We start from the raw sequence: 24,282 nt of genomic DNA on the forward strand, positions 1-24,282 counted from the left end.
AGAGACCCTTTCTAGGTCAATTTTGGGGTCACTGTGGATTCCTGGGAAAAGCGATGGGCAAAGCCCACAGCCATAAAGGGGCAGCCAGAGTCATTCAAGAAAATGGTACACTCTCCCCCTGTCCCTCGTCTCTGCAGCACCATGGGCTGCAATGGGCAACCTGTTGATCTTTTCCTCCCTGCCCGCCCACCCCCCCCCCCCCGCACCCACCAAGGGAAAATAGAACCATTCTCCAGCTCCAGAGTTAGCAGGTCTTTCACGTGCCACACCCTCGTGCCCTGTGCCCTCACACCCCAGTTCCCAGTCCTGGGCTCTCCCCGAATTTGTGATGTGACTTCAGCCCCTCCATGACTTGGCAGTTAAGTCTTCACCAGCCTAATGCAAAGGACTGCTCCTGAGTTCTCTGCCTTGCCAGGAGAGGCAGTGCAATGAGAATTTCTGACTTGGGGGAACCCGTGCTCAACAAAGATTAACAAATTGTAATTACCAGAGAGAAAAGCAGGCTTGTCTAGAGGGGGCTGAAATCCCTCACTCCTAGGAGCCTCTGACCTACTGCCTTCGGAGGCAGAGGAAATGTCTCTGCTGAAGCCAGTGTCCCTGCCCAGGAGAGACGGTGCTTCTCATCCTCCCTTCTAGTCCCTGGAGACCCCAGAATAGCCCCTGAAACATGTCTCCCACCTCCAATTTTTTTTTTTCCAGTTTTAGCCTCATTCAATGGATGCTTTGTATTCCAGCTGTGCCAGCTGCTAGCCCAGAAGCTTTGGGCAACCATTCGGAAACTCAGTTTCTTCATCTGTAAAATGTTGATAATAATAGCATCCACCTCATCATATTATTACCAAGATCAAATCAGACAATGTCTATAAGGCATTTTGGGCACAATGCCTCGCACCTAGCCAACACTCAGTCACCCTTAGCTGATATTATCACTATGACTCTGAGCCAGGCACTTTACACATAACTGCATCTACTCCTCACTTCAACCCTGTGAGGCAGGAACTGTTATGATCTGCATTTTACAGATGAGGAAACTGGGGCTCAGAGTGCTTAGACAGATGACTTGCCCAAGGACACACAGCGAATAAATTAGTGGAACTGGAACATAAATCCAGGCCTGTTGGATGCCAGAGTTCAGGCTCTTAATCACTTTACTCTCCTGCCGAAGGTCATTTAGCAGCTATTAAATGAGGGAAGCGCGACTGGACTCCAAATCAGCTCTCAAATTCTCAGCAGTCCAGGTGCTGGCCAAGGAAGCCTGGCCTGAGGTGCTCCTCTGCAGGGCCTTCTCACGGGGACAGCTCTGCCTTGCCATCCCCTCCCTGACCTCTGCCTCGCTCAGGAACCGGATCACACTGTCTTCTGCTATAATTTCCTTCAAGGCGAACACTAAACCTTCTGCTTGCTTGCTTGCTTTCATCTTTCTTTTTTTTAATCAGTCTGATGCAGAGAGAAGGATGCAAGCTTCAGAGCCAGACAACAATGCTCTGAATATCAATGCTGCTTACTCACTGAACAGGCTTGGTTGGCCATATCACAGAACCTCTCTGAGCCTCAGTTTCCTCATTTGTAAAATGGGGATAATTCCTACCTTGCTTTGTTGTGAAGATTCGCATAAATGCACACAGAATACCTAGCACAGTGCCTGGCACATAGTAGGCACTCTCTGAAGAGTGCTCTGCCATCCTATTCAGTGCCCATGACACCTAGATCAGGGCAAGGCTGTTGGCTTGACTTAATTCACCTTTGGTTCACCCACAGCACCGAGCATGGTACCTGCCCCAGAGCAGATGCCTCTGTATATGGCAGCTCAGATGGAAAACTGGAGGGAGCTAGAGAGGGAGAGCCATGCAGAACTGCATGATCACACGTGAGAGCTCTCCTCCCAGAGACCCTCCAAGCAGATCTCTGAAGCTCCCTGGCCTTGGTCTCCCCAGAGGTCAAACTCAGTGGCAGCTCCTCCTAGAGGGCTCACAGCAATAGGAGTCTGCAACATCAGAGGTTTGTAATTTAATCACGGATAATGAAAAGGTTCTTCTTCCCCAAGCCTCAAGTGAGTCAGAGCTCTGTGCCTGGCTCTGCCCCAGAAAGTACCAAGAAAATGAAATATTGTCTGTATCCTCATGACACCTAAGCAAATGGTCAATTCCATGGGTCAAATATCAGCCAGGGGCGCTCAGAGGCATCTCCCATGAAGGGAGGGGAGGAACAGCAAAGGAAAGGCCCATTAGCAAAGGTTGCTTTAGTGGGGTCCTGATACATGGGCTGCTGTTGAGGCTAATACCTGTTTGCCTTACAGTAGGATGTTTGTTTTGTCTTTGGGGAAGACACTGGTAAAGGACAACAGGTCTGAAATCTATAAGAATTTCAAACCTCTCGATATGGCCCAATAATCTCTTCCACATCCTGACACCTATATCAACCATAAGTTCTCATCTAGGTAACACACTGTTCTCTTTCAAAGCAAGTATAAACCAACTCTGAAATCTCAGATCTGCTCTTTTTCTTTTCCTGGCCTTTTGCCACCATAGAAAAATGTCTGATGGGCTGAGTTTTCACACTGCAGCTGGTGACTGTGATTATGTAGGCACAGCCTCCGTAAATTCAATGGTGTGTCGCTCGCTGGCTGTTCAATAGCTGGTGAGATTAGTGCCCAGGGAAGCGGGAAATGGGCCACCGCCATCGAAATGTGGGCTTGGAGCATGCTCCTCGTTCTGTCCCACCCTTTCTCTCCCACATCCCTGCCGTGGCGCTGATCGCCAGCTTCTGCCAACTTACTGGCATTCCCTTCCTCCTCCCATTCCCCCTTGGGCATAAACCAGTTCAAGAGAAGCACCAGCATCGTAGACTTGAAGAGACGTGAGAGTGGTGGGGACTGAGTGTGTGACACTCCACTCCTGCCACCATTGTGGATGAAGGGGAGGAAGGGCAGCAAGGTACCTTCAGGACCCACTTTATCCACCAAGGGAAGCTGATTACCTGGAGCTAGAAGACCTCTAAAGACCATTTGGCCCAGCCTCTATCTCCAGACAGAATAGTATTAGTACAATTACTATTAATACAGGAGCAGGACAATCTCCCCTCTTCATAAAGACCCTCGGCAGAGGGCTATCCAAGTTGTCCCAGTCCCCCTCCCCTCTGTGTAAGTCCTGAGTCACTGCCACTTGTGGCTTCTCTCTGGGGCGGAGGAAGAGCACCGCTCTGGGGGCTCAGGAAGCACCGTATGATAGCCAGCTGTGCACCTGACTAGCTGTGGGAGCTTATCAGTTCCCTTTTCCTCCAAAAGGGAAAATGGGCAAGTGTGGGTTCTAATAGCTCTTGATGAGTGAAATCACTATAAATCTGTGAGTCTCTTATTTTTAAAATCTTCAAGACCAACCTAAGCCAGTCTAATTAAAATAGAAAAATATTCTATTTTCAGGACTGTCTCTACAAGAGGTATCTCAATCTCAGAGAACCCCTTGAAATTGTGTGTTTTGTGCATTTGGGGGTCTGCACACTTTGGTGGGAAAAGATTAAAACCGCAGGTGTGTGATAACCACCTACCCTCCCCAAAACATACATATTAAAACTAAGAAGAAATTCAGAACCTTCCTCTATGTTGAGGAGCTTAAATGTAAATCACCCTGAGTGGGTTCCCTAGCCCTGCAGATCAGGTTATAGTGATTATCAAGGGAAGAGGTGGGAAGCCCTAGGTGCAGGCTTGTGGACAGGAGGAAAAGGAGGCATCGGGCTTTACTTTTCAGTCTCCAGCGGTCACAAGCCATTGCTGTGCCCCTTGTCTACTAGATATACAACCTCAGGAATATACAAACTCTCTCTGAATCGTAGTTTTCTCATCTGTCAATGGAGAATGGTTATACTTCTCTCAAGGGATATTGTGAGGAATAAAGGAAAATGAGTAAATACTTAGCTATCAATAAATGTGGGTTCCCTCCCAGCACTAGTAGCTTAAGGTCCCAAAATTTGCTGCTGCTTCTGTAACAATCCATCCACTCCCTATCTCAATTTTCTATTGGCGTTCAGTCACTATGGAAAACAGTATAGAATTTCCTAAAAAAAATAAAAATAAAAAATAGAATTACCATATGATCCAGCAGTCCCACTTCTGGGTATATATCCAAAGCAAATAAAAATAGAATCTCAAAGAGATAACAGTACTGCATGTTCATTGCACCATTATTCACAATATCCAAGATATATAAACAGCCTAAGTGTTCATCATCTGATGAGTGGATAAAGAAGATATGTATATATACAATGAAATATTATTCAGCCATGAGAAAGAGGAAATCCTGCCATTTGCAACAATATGGATAAAACCTGAGAGTATTATGCTAAGTGAAATAAGTTAGACCAAAAAAAAAAAAAAAAAAACCAACAGACAAATGCCATATAATATCATCTATATGTGAAATATAAAAGGCTGAACTCGTAGATACAGAGAGTTGAACGTCAGTTACCAGGGGTTGGGAGAGTGGAATGGGCAAATGTTGGTCCAAGGGTATAAACTTCCAGTTAGAAGATGAATAAGATCTGGGGAACCTAATGTACAGCATGATGATTATAGTTAATAATATTGTACTGTACACTTGAAAGCTGCTAAGAGAGCAGATTTTAAAGGTTTTCACTACAAAAAAGAAATGGTAATTATGTGAGGTGATGAAGGTGTTAGCGAACACTATAATGGCAATCCTTTTGCCATTATAAGTATATCGAATCAGGCTGTTACATACCTTAAGTGTATACAATGTTATATATCCATTGTACCTCAATAAACTTGGAAGGGAAAAAAGCCACCCCCTACCTTGCTCCTGGGGGAAAGGTGTGACACAGCAGCTGTGTCCACCTTGGGACAGACCCCCAGTCAGGTGCAGTTACCAGCTTCTCTCTCTGATGGCTGTGTGGACTTGGGCCAAGAGTTCAGCTTATCTGTATCTTGGTGTCCCATCTGCAAAATGGAAAGGACAGTCAGAATAGTGCTTCTTTCATAGGGTCAGGAGGAAATGCAGAGTACTGAGCGCACTATCTAGAACGTACCGTGCCCTGGATTACTGTTAACAACATAAGGCTCTCCTTTGGCACCTTTTGGCCCATACATTTTTTCCTAGGTACCATTTGCCCACCTTTGGGAGTGTGTCCCTGTAGCTGAATGTTCAACGTGGATAACAGGTGGAAGGGGTGGGGACAAATAATCCAGATTCCCCAAGTCCCTTCCCCTGAAGCCTGGAGATCTCTCACCCCCCCACCACCACCCTCACTCCCAGATAGCCCACTAGCTTGTTCCTTATTTCTTTCAGGTCTTAGCTCAGATACCATTTCAGTGACACCCTGAGCACCCACCCAAAATTTCAAATGCCACCCCCCACACACACACGCACCATTCCATTTCCCTCTCCTTGCTTTATTTTCTCTGTTATACCTGTCAGCCCACCACATGCCATGCCTCACAATTTGCTTACTTTTTTAATGACTGTCTTCTCCCACTAGAATGTAAGCTCCAGGAGGGGAGGGAGGTGTCTTTCTCTACTTGGTTCAATTGCTATGCCCACAGCACCTAGAACAGACTCCTGGGCAGGCCATGGGTAGTTAGTTAACAATCTGTTGCATGAATGGGTGAGTATCTGGGTGAGTAAGAGAATGAATGGGTGAATTGATTAATTATTTAATGCCTTATTTTTATTTTCATGGGGAGGTAAAGGATGGGGGCTGGTCTCTCATCTGTCTCAAGTCCCTCCCACCTGCCTAACCTTGGAATTCTTCCTCTTTTAGGTGCCACACAGGTTGCATATCCCTCTAAATCTGAGGGTTGACTCCAGACGCCCGCCCATTAGAGGTAAGCATCCCCACTCCACTGTTTTAAATGAAGAGTGAATAGGAGGGGGAAAATCCCAGGGGGTCACCTCGGGATGGAGGCCAAGGGGATCCCCACACTCAAGTCTCTTTTCCTCACCGACCCCCCCCCCCCCCCCACACACACACACACACGCCGCGCGCGCACACAAGGCTGGCCCTGGCGCGGCGGGGGCGCGGTGGCGGGGTGCGGGCGCCTTCGCTGGACCCGCATTGCCCCCTAGTGCCGCGCGGAGTCAGGGCGCTGGGCTCCCCCGCCTGATGTCACCGGCGCGCAGTCAGCCCAGCGGCGGCTCATTGAAAGCAGACCCTCCTTGGCGCTGGCTGGGCGGAGGCGCCGCTGTTCGCAGACCCGCCGCGGGCCAGGCCAAGCCGAGCTGGGTGCCCCCCGCCCGCGCCCCTCCTCCCGCGCTCCCTGGCGAGCCCGGCCGGCGCGCCTGACGTGGACCATTAACTTGGAGCTGCCGCCTGGTCCCCTCTCTCCTCCTCCTCCTCCCTCTGACAGGCGAGCGAGCGGCGGTGCAGGAGGAGACGCGCTGCCGGGCTGGGCTGCTGGGGGAGATGACTCCTCGCCAAGGGGGCGCCTCTGGGAAGAAGACCACCACGGGGGAGGCAAAGTTTCGGGGCAGCTGAGGAGCCTTCCCCGCAGCCCTTCCAGCGCTGTCAACCCCCTGGCTATGGAGGGCGGGCTCTAAAATGAATCCCGACCTGGACCCCGGCCACAACACATCAGCACCTGCCCACTGGGGAGAGTTGAGAAATGCCAACTTCACGGGCCCCAACCAGACCTCGAACAACTCCAGACTGCCCCAGCTGGACATCACCAGGGCCATCTCCGTGGGCCTGGTGCTGGGCGCCTTCATCCTCTTTGCCATCGTGGGCAACATCTTAGTCATCTTGTCTGTGGCCTGCAACCGTCACCTGCGGACACCCACCAACTACTTCATCGTCAACCTGGCCATCGCCGACCTGCTGCTAAGCTTCAGCGTTCTGCCCTTCTCAGCTGCCCTGGAGGTGCTGGGCTACTGGGTGTTGGGCCGGATCTTCTGTGACATCTGGGCCGCTGTGGATGTCCTGTGCTGCACCGCCTCCATCCTGAGCCTGTGCGCCATCTCCATCGATCGCTACATCGGGGTGCGCTACTCTCTGCAGTACCCTACGCTCGTCACGCGGAGGAAGGCCATCTTGGCGCTCCTCGGCGTCTGGGTCTTGTCCACAGTCATCTCCATCGGGCCTCTCCTTGGGTGGAAGGAGCCAGCCCCCAATGATGACAAGGAATGCGGTGTCACTGAAGAACCCTTCTATGCCCTCTTCTCCTCGCTGGGCTCCTTCTACATCCCTCTGGCAGTCATTCTGGTCATGTACTGCCGCGTCTACATCGTGGCCAAGAGGACCACCAAGAACCTGGAGGCCGGAGTCATGAGGGAGATGTCCAACTCCAAGGAGCTGACCCTGAGGATCCACTCCAAGAACTTTCACGAGGACACCCTCAGCAGTACCAGGGCCAAGGGCCACAACCCCCGGAGTTCCATAGCTGTCAAACTTTTTAAGTTTTCCAGGGAAAAGAAAGCAGCCAAGACCTTGGGCATAGTGGTCGGGATGTTCATCTTGTGTTGGCTACCCTTCTTCATCGCCCTACCACTTGGTAAGTTGGGGCTCTGGGCATTGTTCAATCATGGCTTTACTGATGAGCTTACCGTAAGGTTCTTTTGTGGGTTTTGTTTTGTTTTTTTATAATGAAGTCTGGGTGTGTGTTTGGAGATTAGAGAATACTGTTTGTTCTGCAAAGGCTTTGCAGGTTGGGTGTCTGGCTAAGAACCAACTCAGGTGTTAGTGGAACACACTAAGGTACTAGTCACTTGAAAAAGAACCACGGGAGGAAAATCTGGTATGTGGAATGACTCATTCAGCAGCCTCAGTTTAATAATTTAAAAAGCCACTGGACTTGGACATCACACCAGCCTTATTTTAGTAGTAACCGTGTGTCGGCTAAGGCAGCGTCACGAATGCAGCATACAAAGTAGTTTGTAGTTACCGCAGACGCGGCATTTGGAAAGGAAGGAGGCAGCTCGTACACAGAAAGGCGGTTTTCATTCAGCGTTTCCAGGGCTCTTATAGAGAGCCCCACACTGCTCAAGAGCTTTGCAGAGGCTGCGTCCCCCCTCCTCCCATCATGGCTTGCTGTCACCTCAGTGCACTCCCTGCGTTATGAGTTAATAAGAGCATTTGACAGCCACACAGCCCCTACTCGCCTGTAAGTTATCTAAAGCCTGAAATTGGAAAGAGAAGGAAGACGACCTGAGGTTCACACATTCTCAGTTTTCACCCCAAAAACGTTTCTGGCTCTGGTGATTTTTATGGAATAACCAGAATTAAATCATAGTTGTCCCTCACCTTTAGCGGCCACACACCACATCCTGCTAGGATGAAACTGAGTCCTTCCCCCTCCTATGAAAACATGTCCATCCTCTTTTGTTGGGTAGTCCTCCTGAGTTGTTCAAAAGGCTACCTGACTGATTTCTTCTAAGAAAGAAGAGGTCTGGTTAAGAGGCAGACCTAGAGGACAGTGTGATATGCTGTCCACATGGCCTGGGAAACACTTGTCCTTCCTCTGAGGCACTGATCTGCTTTGATTTCTTCTCCTGTCTCTGGGGACACTCCAGAAAAATGAATGGAGGGAGGCGACCACGGCACAGTCATGTGCTCTGGTATCAAAAGAGGTAGCTGTGGCTACATGCCGTGGACCGCACACACCTGCAATCACACCAGCGGCTCAGTTAGAACCCAGCACATCGAAATTCCTCAAGGAACTAAAACCCTGAAGACACACTGCTTTCAAGAGAAAGGCAAATAGAAAGAAAGCAAGGTGACATCAGGAGTTTCCCTTTTAAAAAGATAAAGGGAAAAGGCTGTTTGACCTACTCTCCACATTGTCACTTCTAAGGCCGTCTCATGCCCGTCAGAAACGCTTTCAGTGTGCTAAGTTGAAAGGGCTGCAAGCCCTGCCCCACCTCCAACTGCCCCCCTCACCCCACCCCCACCCCATGCCCCCAGGAGTGAGCACATCTCACTGCAGAGAAGCTTTCTTTTCTTTCCCAAGGCCTCGGGGTCCTTTTGGAGGCTTGTTGGGTTCAAGTGGATGACGTTCACACTGCATTGGGCCATGCAAAAACTATGGCTGTATGTGGCCACTTACTGTTAGCTAAGTGACCTTGGGCAAATGACCATTCCTCTGTGAGCTTCAGTTTCTTCATCTGCCAAATAGGGCTAATTACGATTTGCTCCATGGGGTTTGCACTGATTCTTGCAAAGGACTTATACAGTGTCTGGTGCACTGCTAACGCTCCAGGAAAGTTAGCTCTTAGTACTACAAACCCAAGCCCAGCCAACCCCTCAGCTGTAACTGGGTGTTTCCTCCTCTACTCATGTGCCACCCCCACACCTGTTACTAAAGGCTCAGAAGAGAATTGGGCCTTTCTTCCTTCTGCTCCTGCCCACTGGCCTGCAGAGGTTATGACCAGCGTGTCCTCAGGAAGGAGCAGGCCCCAGCAGGACGCAGGGATGGATCAAAGGTGCTGGCTCCCACTTTAGGGGGCAAGGGAAATAGCTCCAAATAGGAGAAGAGGCTGCCAGCATGTTGAAATGCTCTGGGGGTCACGAGCAATCTGCTTTTCACGTGAGCTTTGCCCTCACTTAGATCTGTGCCCTTAGGCTTGTTGCTTTACCTCTTCAGAGCTCACTTCCGGGGAACCACAGCGCTGGACTAGATTGAGGGCTCTCCAGCTTTAATGAGGATCAGAATCATCTGTGGAACCCAATAAACATTCAGCTTCTTAGGCCATCATCTGACTCAGTAGATCAGACGAATCCCAGGAGTCCACATGCTTAGCCAGCCCACTGGGTGATTCTGAAGAGGTGGTCCACTGACCGGGCTTTGGGAACCACTGGTGGGATGACCTTCCAGCTCCCTTCAGATCCCAGCCATGGTTTCAAATACTGCAAAGCTTAGCCCTTCCCCAGCCACGCGGAGGTGCAGGATGATGTGGCTTCTCTCTGGGCCCTGCTCTTCAGGACCACCCTCAGCTTCTCCGCACTCACATCCTCTCCACTCTCCCCTTTTCAGAGACCTTATTCCACTAAAAGCTCAGCCCCTTGGCTTCCACGCCATAGGAAGTGGGATTTTCTTGCCACCATAATGCTCTCTGAGCTTGTTTCTCCTCTCCTTGCCATGAAAACGTTCTGACCATCCGTGCCATTATCTCTCAGAGATGTCCCAGTTTGCTATCTCTGAACCGACCCCACCCACATCCTTCTGCCATAGAGACCCATGCCTTAGCAGGTGAGGAATATGGACTCCAGGTTTTGGGTTTGGGATGGACTCCGAAAGGTGCACAGGAGCTTCAAACAGTGAAGGTGCCTAATTAGCATGTTCTAGTAATTCAGCAAGAGCATCCAAGCAAAACCGAGTTTTGGATTTCTACTTCTTTTGAGTTCAAATAACACCCAAATAAAAGTAGCATGAAGTAGAACAATAGCTTCTTTGGAATCTGAAGTAGGTTCTAAATTCTAAATTTTCCATGCAAGGCTTTCCACTCATAAGGCGAGAAAGCAGGTCTGGGGAGACAGTGGGGAGACAGTGGTTGCCAAACTCAAGTGCAGGTGGCAGTAGCTTCCAACTGGCAATAGATTTCCAGGGGCGGAATGGCGGACTTTTCCATAGCCGTGTTTGTCTTCTCCGTGGGAGAGAAGTATTGGGATTCCTCTTGGGAAGGAGGGCAAGTAGCCATGCCCCCTGCAGGGTCCTGGTTAGGGGCCCCATTTGTTTACCTGCCTCTCCTGTTTTTATTTTTGGGAGCAGGGTTGGGATGCCTGCAGAGTGGGGCCTCCCATCTCCTGTGGAGCCCTCCCCACCTGTAATACCCTCCCTACCTCCTCCCACCCTTCCCCTGAGACCTCAGACCAAGTTAGGCCAGGGACCAGCTCTCACTTGGGAGCAGGGATGGACTCCACCAAACAAGGACCTCTTTATTCAGCCCCTGGAATCAGGCCATGGAAGCACAGGAAATAATTGGAATATAATATAGAAGCATTTCTACTCATTGGGTCATGTGCAAGATGGCCAAGGGATCTCCAGCTGCCCAGCATTATAATGAAGGCCAGCTCCCACTGCCTGGGGAAGGCCTGGTCAGGGTCTCCGAAAGTGGCCGGGCTACTGAGGGAGGTGCATGGCACTGGGGAGAAGGATGGGATGGGAGTGTGGGGGTTGGGAGGGGGACAACAGGAAGTGCTGGGCGGCCAACTGGTAGCTGGGCTTAGTGCGTTGCTTAGAAAACACTGGAACCTTGCCTTGCTCCAAATCTTTCTTCCATCTTTTAAAATGCTGAAAGGCACCAGGAAGCCATTATTGAACTAACTGCTTTCCCCTCCAAATAAATGAAGGTCAGTTTCAAAGAAACAGTTGTACTCTCTATAGTACTGGATCCAAATAGGAATTCCTCTCGCCATTGATTTGTTTCTCCAGTCCTCTCATTCAAAGTGAGGCTGATGAATCCCCACCCCCTACAAGAGCACAAGGGAGGCCAAGGGTCTCAGAGATGACTCAGGACAAAGCCACCCAACAAACACACACTAATCCTCCAGCTCAGAGGTTTCAAAACACAAGGATTTGAGTTGTTCACAAGGAAAGCCGTTGGTTTGAGTGAGGAGAAATTTTTACACCTAGGGAATCCTTCCTGGAGAGGGAAACCCTACTGAAGAAAAATATATTCAACCCTTAATGGAATCATTAATAAAGACTTCCCAAAGCACCTACTATGTGCTAGGCACTATATTAATTCCTGGGCTGTTGGGCCAAAAATAAACATGGCTTCTCCCTGCAGGAGTCTTACAGCCTAGTGAGATCTGATTATCATGGGGCACATCCTGTAAGTCAGACATTCTGCTAGGCTCTCTACAGACATTATCTCATCCATCCTCACAGCCACCCTGCCAGGAGAGAGAATTGCTCCCTGTCTACAGATAAATATGCTGAAGCTCAGAGAGGTTAGTATTCTTGCTCAAGGTCACACAACAAGTAACTGATGGCACCAAGAGTTGAATCCAGGTCCGTCACAACAGGTACAAACCCGTTCCACTGCACCCAAGAGATGCCTGGCCTTTTTGTTCTCTGGTCCCAACCTACTATCACAGCAAATGCTCTCCAGGAGCCCCAGAGCCACCTTGCCAAAAGTTGCTTACTGTACTTCTGTTACAAATCCCTACCTTTCCGCTCACCGCTGAAAAAAAGATGCACCCATAAAATGTCAGGAAAATTCATCCAGCATTCTAGCCCAGGGCTAGATTTTCTCCACAGCTCCCTTGCTGTGTAGGATGTGGGTCTCTCAAGGTTGGGCCTTTTACCATTCATTTATTCACTCATTTCACTGAATAAGTATGTACTTAGAGCGTGTCTGCTATGTCCAGGCATTGTGCTAGAGGTATAATGATGAGCAAAACAGCTATGTTCCATGTTTTCATATGATTTAGTTTTAATGGGTAACAGATAATTTGAAAAACACATGTATACAAACATGAATGCATAAGTGACTGGAAGAAAGGGGGTGAAGTGCTATTAAAAGTCTATAGTGGGCATCAGTATATCACAGGGGTCCCTAAGTGACATTTAGGGAGAACCCTGACCAGTTTGGAGGAGCTAATTTCATGGAGCAGGTAGAAGAAGAGGGGTCTAGGCAGAAGGAAGGGCACACCTGCAGGTCCTGAGGCAGCAGCTGGTAGGGGACAAACAGAGCCTGGAGAACAGAGGGGAGGCAGGTGCAATGCAAGGTTGGAGGTGTGGACAGAGGCCAGGCCATGTAGGAATTCTTAGGCCAAATTGAGAACTTTAGATTTTATCTTAAGTTGCATTGGCCACTACTGAAGGGTTCAAAGCAGACACGAGATAGAATCTGAATGATGTCTTTAAAAGACAACTCAGGCTACCATGTGGAACACAGACCAGAGATGGGGCAGGTAGGAGGCCACAGTCCCAGTGAGAGCCGGTGGCAACTTAGACGAAGCTGGTGGCTGTGGAGAGGAAGAGAAGTGGACAGATGCAAGGACTTGGGGATGGGCTCCTTCCGATGCAGGAGGGTTAGTGAGAGCAAGAGAAGTGTCTGGAACACCTCTGAGGTTTCTGGGTGATGGGGATACCATTTGTTGAGATGGGGAAGATAGGAAAGGCGTGTTGGCATGAAGCACACAGCCAAGAGAATTCCTCCCAGGATCTTCTTCGGACCCCATTCATGAGACCCCATGAGACACCGTTCTAGGAATGATCCGCCGGACATTCTCATGAGTTGAGTGGTCTGAATGTCCCAACTGAAACACCGGAGAGCCATGATCAACAGCTAAGCTAGCTGCTCATCAGAAGCGTGAGGAGGGCTGTTTTAAAAAGTACAGATTCTTGGACCCCCCTGCAGACCTGTCGTATCAGAATCTCTCCTGATGGGGCTGAGAATCTTAATTTGTAACAGGCCCCTGCAGGTGACTCTTATGCAGTCAGCACAGATAGCACCAGTTCTCCCCATGTCTGGAAGCCCCTAAATCGGCACCCCACGGAGAGCCCAGAAAGCTGGATTAAGCCTCCCCTGGTACAGCCAGAAGTATCCCCATCCTGGCCAGTCGCTTAGACTAGTCCACATGGTGGAAGACAGGACGGCTGGTGGGAGGGGGGGCTGAATTCTTTAAACTAAAGCCTCCCTGGAGGTGGGGGGACTTGAGCATAGTGGAAGCAGCACCTTCAATGTGGCATGTGCACTGCTCAACACCGGATATGCTGTATCACTCCTAATTCTCACAGCCCCTCTGCAGAGCAAGTATCATCATCCCCGTGTTTACAGGTGAGGGACCAAGAGTTCAGAAAGGTTTGGTAAGTTGCCCAAGGTCACACAGCTAGTAAATGGTGAAGTCCGTTGGACTCCACGTCCAGCACTCAATAAACATTCATTATATTATTCCTTTTGTAATTACAGTGCTTCCCAAACATTTGCCTGATGTCTGGTGCCCATGGGTGATAACATTTTTACCGCTCATGACAAAATTAGAAAAATTCTGTGCTTTTCCAAATATATTCAATATAAAATGACTGTCTTTCTATTTTGGAACACTGAAATAGCATTTTTTGATGGAATCATGATTTTTTAATTTTTTTTATGTAATGGTAATAAGTTGTGGTGATTTTGTGTGTGTGTGTGTGTGTGTGTGTGTGTGTTTAATGTCTTACTTGCAAAATAAATTTGAGATTTTACTGTGAGTCTCCCAAAGTCTCAGAATCATGGGAGACACCATGGAGACTGGATACAATAAATATTTGTAGGAAGAAGCAGTGAGAGAGGGAAGGGCGGGATGGAAAGCAGAAAAGACAGGAGGGAATGCATAAATGTTAGCCTCATCTTTGCCGTGAGATTCAGAGGACAGGGGCAGGGGGTGAGGAGGGGAAAGGTGATGGTGGATGGACATGCTTGTCAGGTACAACAGGATGAAGGGCCATTTGTGGTGATACCCAGTCCTGCTGGGGCAAAACAGGCCACAGCAGGGCCAGCAGGAGCGTGTGTAGCTGCGGTGACATCACAGATGGGCCTGTTAAGATCTGTAATACAGGAGATGCCTTTACCTGTGTGTGTGCGTGGCTCATGAAAATAATAGATGGCCTCCAGGCCATGCTGGGAAATTGCTTTCTCCCGTGTCTGCGGGATGTTTGCGCCGTCCCTATGCTCCCTGAGTGCATGTGATAATAATACCAATAGCCACCATTTACTAAGTGTGGCCGTGTGCTGGCTCGTTGGGCCGCGCAAGGCTGTGAACACTTTCTGGGCATCCTCTCATTCCCTCCTCTCCAGAGGCTTAAGAAGGGGACACTGCTCTTTTCCCCGTGTCATAGATGAGGAAACTGGCACTCGTGGAGACTGGAGGATTCGCCTCAGGTCGCCCAGCTGATTAGTGACAGAACCCGGATTAGACCCAGGCAAGCAGAGAGTGCCCAGTGGTCCATCACTAGAAATACCCTAGATGTGGGGCTCTGAGCCCATTTATGGAAACCAGAGCCTATGCCGAGCAGGAGGAAAGGAAGCGTCAGGGGCTGCCTATGGTCCCGCAGCCAAGAGGCACAGTATCCTGGTAAGAACACAGAGAATGTAAAAATAATTGGGTCTCCCTTCCCCCAGCAAGAGAAGTCAACATTTCCCCTTTATTATGGATACTCCCGACATTTTTCAGCTTCACAACTTATTGTCGGTAATGTCACATAACATTTTTAAGATTTTCATGGAATTTGGGAAACCATTTGATTTGGAAGACTTTTTCGCAGCTTTGTTTCTGACTGCGTGCATTTCAGCCCTTGATTCTCCTCTGCCCCCCACACCCATGTGGCCCCAGCGCTGCAGGACCCTCTCCTGTGAGGGGCCAGTCCCTGGTCGTGCCTCTTGATGTCACAAGTCCAGGTGAGTCGGCATCGTGGACAAGAGACTATTTCTAGAAGCTGTTTTTCCACCTTGTCCGAACTCTGGCTGGTGATAACCTAGTTATACAGAAAGAAAAAACTGCGAACCACATAGGTGTATTCAACAGAACTGAAATAAAGTGTATCTCAACTCTCAACTAGTTCCCCCAAACGCCCATGGCCCTGTCCTAACACCCACACGAGGGAAAATCTGACAGGGGCGGGGTGAGGAGCATCCAAGTGGAAGTAGACAGTGGTCCTAACCAATTGCAGAAATAGATCTTACTTTTGAAAACTTGACAAAACCATACCGTCATGAGAAAATAGCGCTGGGCTCCCTCCCAGGGCCTTCGAGGGCCCATAAAGAGAGGCTAAGTCAGTGCCCCTCATCCACACGCAGACACCACAGGGATGGCTGTCTCTAGCAGCCACGTGACTGAGGGACTTCTCTGCCTCCTCTCCAAACTGGGACCTTCTCATAAGCAGTGACCCCATCTTTCCTCGCTGCCCGACACAGGTGTTCACAAAAGCTGAAGGACTGAGTGAATGCACAGCACTGTGAGTTCAGCAGAATTAGGAGCGTACTCTCAAATAGATTTGCCATGTCACAAATACACCTTCTATCTTCCTTCCCCTGTGTCTTTGTTCATCCTGTTCCCTCTGCCAGGAAGGCTCTCCTGTACACTCTGAATATGCTAATCCTGGCCACCTGTAAAGCCCCATGTGGACGCCTCTCTCATGGTCTTGCCTAGTCCCCACTCCCTTTCCAGTTATCACTCCATTTATGCCTTATGGTACCTGCCACTTTTGTCCATGGGGATCAGGACTGATAGGGACACTTTTAACTGAGTTACCTGGTTGCAAACCTCTAGGCAGGTAGGGTCCAGGGTTGACACATCTTCTTGTCCCCCAGCCCAGAGACGTCTATCTAGATGACTCTCAGTAAATACAGCAGTTGAAGCTATGATTCAGTGAGCCCAACTTTTGAACCTCCCAGTAGCCCACAGATAGGTATTAATGTTACCCCCATTTTATAGATGACCGCATGGCTCAGTTGGTTGAGTGTTGTCCCACAAAGCGAAGGGTCCCCAGTTCAATTCCCGATCCAGAGCACATGCTTGGTTGTGGTCCCGGCCCCTGGTTGGGATGCATGTGAGAGGCAACCAATCCATGTTTCTCTCACACATCAATGTTTCTCTCCCTCTCTTCTTCCCTCCCTTCCCCACTCTCTAAAAATAAGTAACTAATATCTTTAGTGAAAAAAATGAATGAAGCCTGAGAGGGGGGAGGAGAGAGAACCTGGTACCCTCAGCTGCAACAGTCCAGGGAAAGATGAATAATGAAGGAACGAAGCGAACATCAGTTTAAGGAGAAAAGATGCAACTGTCGCATGTGTATTTTTTGTGGGAAATAGGAGTTAGTGTCAATGTTGGTTTGACATTTTTAAATCTTCAGTTAATATCCTCTGGTTACATGAGTGAGTGACTGGGATCTGAATCCACGGCTGGCTGACCCTATATACTTGGCAAATGAGTAAATGAGGGGATGGGTCCATTTCAGCGCAAGGCAAATGGTGTGATCGGAATGATGAGTGTCCCAGGAATCTAGCAGAGACAGAAAGGGGTGGGCTGAGGCAAGGTTTGGGGAGAGGAGAAGGAAGCCAGCTCTGTCTTAAGGACTTGTAAGGCTGGGATGGTTGCAGGGGGGTGGGGACAGCTCACCCTGCCCGCCACCCTCCCTCCTGGCATGACAGAGCGTGAGTCAGCGCAGGGTACAGTCCTCACTGGCAGGCTCGTGTCCTCAGGACTCTGTCAACAGCTCACTCGTGACCACACATCAGAGCCCCCCTTGAACACTCAAGTGCCCCTCTCTGATGGGAGCACACAAATCGGGCTATAAAAGGTGCACCAATGAGCAGTTCAGACCAAAATGTTCAGAAACAGAATGTCCTAGCACATGCAAGTGGGCCGTTCCTCACAGAGCCCCGTTTAACTTTTTTGTAATATAGGCCCACGGCCACTTGTTCCCCTGAAGCTGGGAAGCACTGGGGTCCTGGCCTCGCACACTTTCTGAAATTCTTCTCTAAGATAGAGTTTCCTGTCAGGCTAACGAGCATCGCACATTGCTTAGAGGCTGAGCTCAGCACCCGGCCCGGCCCCAGAAAGAGGTTAAAATGGGACCAAGGGCACATCGGGCTCACTGTCATTCACAGGCATGACCCCAGGCGTCCGGCACCAACACAGGGCTGGGCCGAGGTCCAGGGAGGCAGCTGGTGGGGGTGGGGGGTTCCGCCAACTGGAACAAAAAAAAATTATGTCTCCAATTTATATATTCAGGCCATAAGTTGCCCCCTGGCATCAAGGGAAAATGGTAAGGCCCCTCTTTCTGCTGGCAGGTACACCCTCACAGTGTCTGTTTGTGATTTCTTGTCCCCAACCCTTCAAAACTTATCTCAATGCAAGGTTCTATGAGCCCCTTTGGCAATCCGGTGAAGCCCCTTCGCACAGTGGACACATAAAATAAGAGGCATAGGATTCCAAAGAAAACCAATTAGGTTGAAATAGTTATTATAATGTTGAAAAAAGCAAATTTATTATAGAGTAAAACAATGTTCTTCGTTACTAACACATTAAATAAACAAGACCTAGCAGCAAGTCAAATAAATAACTTCTATAATTTTGAAATAGTGACAAGTGGAAATATTTCAAGATATCTGCAACAAATGTAATGTAATATCATAAATCTGATTTCCTTTGGTGAAAAATTCTGCTAACTATGGCTCATTGCCTGCCTCCCTATTGAAGGAAATGCTAATTTACAGCCAAAGTTTAGTTTGTTTGTTGTTTTTTTTAAGGTAATTTTTCCCATCCAAGTTTGTCATCCCCTGAATGACAACCCTGCCTCCTGACATTATAAAGATCTACTTCAGGCAACAAGGGTTTTTTTTAATCTCTTTTTATTTCCAAAAATATAGTCTTCAGACCACAGGGAATTAGGACTATGCCATAGTGCTTTGTGACCATTTTGTGTGACTACTTGTAGCGTATTTTAGTTTCTTTATTAAAAAATAATGCATAGGCTTATTTAAATCATAAAGGGAAAAAAAGGCAATGAAAAAATTCCTCTGCCTTCCCCAGACTCCACATTCACTGCCATTCTCCAGCCTCAGTTTTTTCCTCCAGAAGCAACACTGCCATCAGATTATTTATGCATGCTTCCAGAAATATTCTATTTATTTGTAAACATACATATCAAGAATGTATATATGTTTGAGTGTGTATGTGTGTGAAATGTGTGTATTTCCACTCTGTTCTTTTTTACAAATGGTATTTTATAAATACTTTATACTCAACGGCATATCTAGGACATAGTTCTATGTGAGAATGTTGAGAATCATTGCTTTCCTTTTTGTGGCCACGTAGTAGTCCATTTTATGGAGTATTCTATTTTACTTAACAACTTCTCAATTCACTGGCACAAGCTATTTTTAACCTTTCACTATTATAAAAAACATTGCAATGAATACTTTTGTATATATGACTGTGCCCATATATTCAGGATAAATTCAAAAAAAATGGAAGCACTGGGGCAAGGAATATTTGGTATTTTAGGTTTAACCTAATTATGTTCACTTGTACTAAATAAGGAACTGAAAATACAGTAAAATGTAAAGTGGTGTTAAAACATATAGGTTACCCCTGGCCAGGTAGCTCAGTTGGTTAAAGTATTGTCCTGATACGCCAAGGTTGTGGGTTTCTTCCCCGGTCAGGGTATATACAAAAAGCAACCAATGAATGTATGAATAAGTGGAACAACCAACTGATGTTTCTCTCTCTCTTTCTCTCTCTCTCTAAAATCAAAAGTAAAAATTAAACACATAGGTTAAATCATTTTGGAGGGTTGTCTGTGATATTTACATTTAAAAAGTAAGTCATAGGGTAATATGTAATCAATCCCATTCTTAAAAGCTATTAACTTAGTCACCTCAGGGGGTAAAATGGAGTGCACAGGAGTAGATTAATTTTTTCTTTATACCTCTATTATTTCACATGTTACAATGAGCAAATATTCTATTTGTGGTTAAGAAAATATAATAGACTATAAATTGAGTTTCTATAAAATTATAATGAGGACTATTACATTTTTATGATGTTAGGAGAAAAATCAAAAAAAAAGAAAAACATCATTGTCCTTACTCATTTTTAATCTTGACATACATTTAGTATAATTATACTTGATTCAAACACACACACACACATCTCCTGCTATGTGATCACCAGCTCTAGAATACTTAAAAATTCCTTTGACCACTTCTTCTGCTGGGGACAGCCCTGCCCACTCCCCCAGTTCAAAAATATGTTGTTTGTTGCTTTTTGTTTTTATATTTTTTAAAATGAGAAAAGTTTTTCTTTTGGTAGCAAAAAATAATTCACACACAATAGCAAGATATAAACAAAGAAAGGAAAAGTCACCTATAATCCTACCTTCTATATTTACATAACCATGTTTAATATTTTCCTGTGTGTGTGTGTGTTTACACACAGACAGGATCATCTAGTGCTTTTATCACTAAACATCAAGTGTGGATTTCTTGACATTTCCATAAATCTGAATCTCTTCATTTTCACTTATTTTTCACATCTTTTCAATGCTGCATTGCATTCCATGACGTACCTAACCAAACCACTTCTGACAGCCCATTTATGTAAACAGGTGAGACATCCACAAGGCCCAAGTGTGGAGTGCAAAGGGTGCCTCTTCTCTTTGCTGGCTCCCAGCCATCCCATGTCACCCCCACTGAGAGACAATTACTATTACCAGTTTTCTCATATCCTTTCAGAGCTGTTCTTATGCATACGAAAATATATTTATGTGTTCTTTTTTTAGTGGAAATAACATACTATAAACACTATTCTGCACCTTGCTTCTTTCACTGAATGATGTATCTTGGCAGTCTTTTAACTTCAATATAAATAGAGCCACCTCGTTCTTTTTAATGGCTGCATAGTATTCCATTGGAATTTTTTTCAAATAAACCTTTTTTGAAAGATATTTGCATTGCTTCAAATTGTTTGTTATTACAAACAATACTGTAGCAAGCATTCTTGTACACATGTCATTATTTTCCATATTATCTATAAGATAAAATTCTGCATGTGGACTATTTGGAGTTAAGGTTTGCATTTTTATAAACATTGCCAAATTGTCCTCCATAGAGATTCACATTTCCACAACAAGCATGTGGGAGTGCCCACACGCTCACCAAGAGTGTGCTATACAGCTCCGTAATCTTTGCCTGCTTTGGAGGTATTTGCAGATGAGGTGAAACACCTTTCCCTGTGTTTAAGATGAACTATTCCCTCCTGATACATTTGTCCTCAGTTTTCAGCTGTAACAGATTTCTTATACACACGTTGTTAATACCTTTTGTGCACCTGACCTTTAGGGGCTCCTTAGGATCAAGTCCAAATTGAATGGCTAGATCAAAAGGTAGACTTGTGTGTGAGTGATTGTCAAATACCCTCTGGGAAGGGTGTAGCAATTTGCACTCCAATAGGTGTGTCTCAGCAGAGCTGAAGAAACTGCTTTTTATACTGATAGCTCCTCACTGGCTGAGGCCTGAGAAGTTTCAGAAATCTGGGTGACAAGTCAGCTTCCCCTCAGAGGTGACAACATGGCTCGAAAGCTTCAACCCTTCCAACTAATTTGGTGTCAGCTGCCCAAGTTCAAGGCTCGCAAGCTGCCCTCCTGGAATATAATACCCCGTTCATCAGGGGAGCCGGAGCAGGCAACAGCCTTGGAATGTGTGTACTTTACCCCAGATCTGAGAACAGAAAGCAGTCACCCACGGTGTGTAAACGGACTTGATCTTTCTCAAGGCTGCCAGGCCCACTGCGGTCTGCATCAGTGGTTCAAAGCTCCGGGGCTGACGTCCCAATTTAAAACCATAACAAAATAAAAGAAAATGCTGGAAAACAATCAGGACTGCAGCATTCAGAGAATGAGTTCAGCAGGACAGATTCCTCTGGGCATCCAGGCATGCTCCACCCCACCGTGGGGGCCAGTGCAGAGGGAACGCAGTGGGCCGCCTATATTTAGACAAGGGCATAGCAAATGCACCACATTTTAGTTGCAAAAATCAGATTGGTTCTGCAAGATGCCAGCCTCACGAATTAAAAATTGAGTTGAGCACCATTTAAGAAGCAAGGAGATGACCTGTGGAGCAGCTTCTGCTGAGGAAGGAGGCTTTTTGAGAGACCATCAATGGGCCCTGGCCGGTCAGGGGAATAACTTAATCCTGCCCTTGAACGGCTGCTCTGGAAAGAAAGGCAGAGTTATTTTCAGACTATACTAAAGCCAGAGGTGTTGGAACCAACATCTAGGATAGATGGGAACAGGTGAACTTTGACCCACTGCCACAGGGTCTGGAGATCAGGTTGAGCAACCAGGGATTCTCAGAACCTGACCAGGAAAGCCTCTTCTGTCACCTGTCTCTGTCACTGCCATCCCACCCTCTGTCCAGGGAAGAAGGGCAGCACCTTCCCTTCTCTGGGACATCCTTGTTAGCCCTTCATGAGCCCTGTTTGAATGGCAGCTTCAGGCACTAGAACAGGGACATAGAAATCAGACAAATCCAGGTCTGAAGTCCTGGCTCTGCAGCTCATCTCTCTAAGCCTCAGTTAATTCATCTGTAAAATGCAGATGAAATCATCTGCTCTTTGGATTGCAGTGAGGAATAAATAAGGAAATGGATGAAAAGGACTCAGCCAGGTGCCAAATCCTAGTAAATATTTCATAAACATCAGCTGTTGATATATGAGAAGCTTCTAGCATACTATCAACTTTGGAGGAGATATTTAATAAGTGTCTATTGAAGTTGTCATGACTATGACTAATTCTGTGAACGGGCCATGTCTTTTGAGGAAGCAAAAATGCCACCTATTCCTTCTCAGTAAAAGGTATGGGGTCACTTTCTTAAGAAAGACAAAAAGAATTAAAAAGAAAAAAAAAAACTTAGTAAATAGAGTGCTGAATGTGATGGTCACATGCTTGGAAAATATTAGAAGACTTTAACCTACATTTCTATTCATGTGTCTCTCTTCTTAAAATTGTTTTTGGTATTTAATTATATCTCAGTCATTCCAAAAAACAACAACAATAGTAATTTAAGAGAGACACCCAAGATTCCTCCACCCAGATTTAACAGATGTTAACATGTTAATGAATTTGCTACATATCTTTGTTTCTTCTAAGAAGTAAAATGTTACAGATACATCTAAAGCCCCCACTCCTCTTCCCATTCATTTCTCTGCTTCACAGAGGCAACCACCATGATTCATGTGATTAAATGGACTTCCTTCTCCACACCTTCTTAAACATGTTCTCTGAGAAGCAAGAAGAGTGGCCAAGACTGACATTCTGGATTTTGTCAGTCCTGAGTTCAAATTCTGTTCCTGCTTCTTCATGAGCTGTGTGGTCTTTGGCAAATTGCTCAACCTCTCTGTTCCTCCTTTTCCCTCCTCTCTACAGTGGTCCAAATAACACTTCATTGGGTCATTGTAAGGATGGAATAAGATTACCCATGTAAAGCAGTGGTTCTCAACTAAGTGTGATTTCTCTCCCAACCCCCCAGGGGACATCTGGCAATGTCAGGAGACATTTTAGATGGTTACAGCTGGGGTGTGCTACTGGCATCTAGTGGGAGAGGCCAGGGATACAGCTGAACACCCTGCAGCACACAGGACAGCCCCCCACAACAAAGAATTATCTGGCCCAATATGTCAATACTGCCAAAGTAGAGAAATCCTAATATAAAGCATGTGGTCACTAGTTCATAAGGGCTCAAAGAACGTTCCATAAACATAATGACAAAATAATTTTTTATTGATAAGGCATCATACTAGACACTTGCACACATATTACCTCACTAGTATCCAATGAGTTGCCTCCTCTTGGTTAAAAAAAAGGTAGAAGTCAAGCACTGTTGCTTCTGCATGTCTCTCTAGCCTGTTTGTTAAATCAATGATAAGCATATTTAAAGTGTAAAATTTCAGACTAATTGATTAGAAGTTGTTACTCAAAACCTAACCCTCCTTGCTCTCTGAGGAGAACAAATTGCATCAGCACTTTCAGTCACAAAATGGGTTCATTTAAACCACAAATATGCCTTCCACCTAAGCAGGCGCAGGGACTGGCATGGCCCAATACAAATAAGGCATCATAATTAAGTGAACATTTTTGGACCCTGTTTGCAAGAACTGGTTCCCAAAGGCTCAGGAAACCACAGAAGCAGGGTGGGAAATGCGGAAGAGGAGAGAGGCCAGAACCCTGCCTCTCTGAGTCACCCCAGGCTCAACGGGCTCACAGGGTTCTACCCACACTGTCCCAGGGATCGGAGCCTCTATCTGTGGTGGCCAGTGAGCACCCACTAAGTGCCCTTAGCCAGTGGGCCTCCAGCTGTGGCCCCCAGCCCAGCCCAGCAGCATCAAAACTGCCCAGGAGCTTGTTAGTGTGGACAATTCATGGACCCCACCCCAGACCTACTGAATCATGTGATTCTGGTGCAAACTCAAGTTTAAGAACCACTAACCTAATAAGACTGGATCCCACTCTCCCTGTGGGTCTGTCTCCCATTAGCTTGTGGCCCTTCCACTATAGTCACATGGCTCACCAATACTGGTGCAGAAGGGCAGGAGCCACTGCTTCCCGGCACTCTCCTTGGGCTGGGTGCTTGACAAATATCCTTTAACCTTCACAACAAGAATGTAAGAGAGAGACCATTATCCCTTTTCCCAGATGGGAACATCACCACTGAGGGAGCTGAAACAGCTGGCCTAGGGCCACCCCTACAGAAGATGCCTTGAACCAGGGTCTGGGTCAGCCCGATGCCAATGCCCTCCTCATAAGGATGACATCACACTGCCCATGAATGACAAGGAGAGACAGCACGAACAGAT

General features: G+C 47.0%; 1 protein-coding gene across 2 annotated transcripts in view; it reads left to right on the forward strand.

Annotated features, from left to right (window-relative positions):
• Nucleotides 1-5,770: 5,770 nt before the first annotated feature.
• The window catches only part of ADRA1B (adrenoceptor alpha 1B), a 40,933-nt gene continuing 22,421 nt past the window's right edge, over nt 5,771-24,282 (forward strand). Inside the window, exons 1-2 of one of the 2 annotated variants that reach the window (XM_090288512.1) lie at nt 5,771-5,833; nt 6,356-7,495. In XM_090288512.1, the coding sequence (XP_090144638.1) occupies nt 6,547-7,495 (949 nt within the window). In that variant the 5' untranslated portion in view covers nt 5,771-5,833; nt 6,356-6,546. Of the gene's footprint in view, nt 5,834-6,005; nt 7,496-24,282 lie in introns of those variants that run through there. The other variant, XM_090288513.1, reaches the window with a different exon arrangement.

Source organism: Furipterus horrens, unplaced genomic scaffold (genome assembly GCF_987537825.1).
Source record: "Furipterus horrens unplaced genomic scaffold, mFurHor1.1.pri manual_scaffold_10, whole genome shotgun sequence".
Lineage (NCBI taxonomy): Eukaryota > Metazoa > Chordata > Mammalia > Chiroptera > Furipteridae > Furipterus > Furipterus horrens.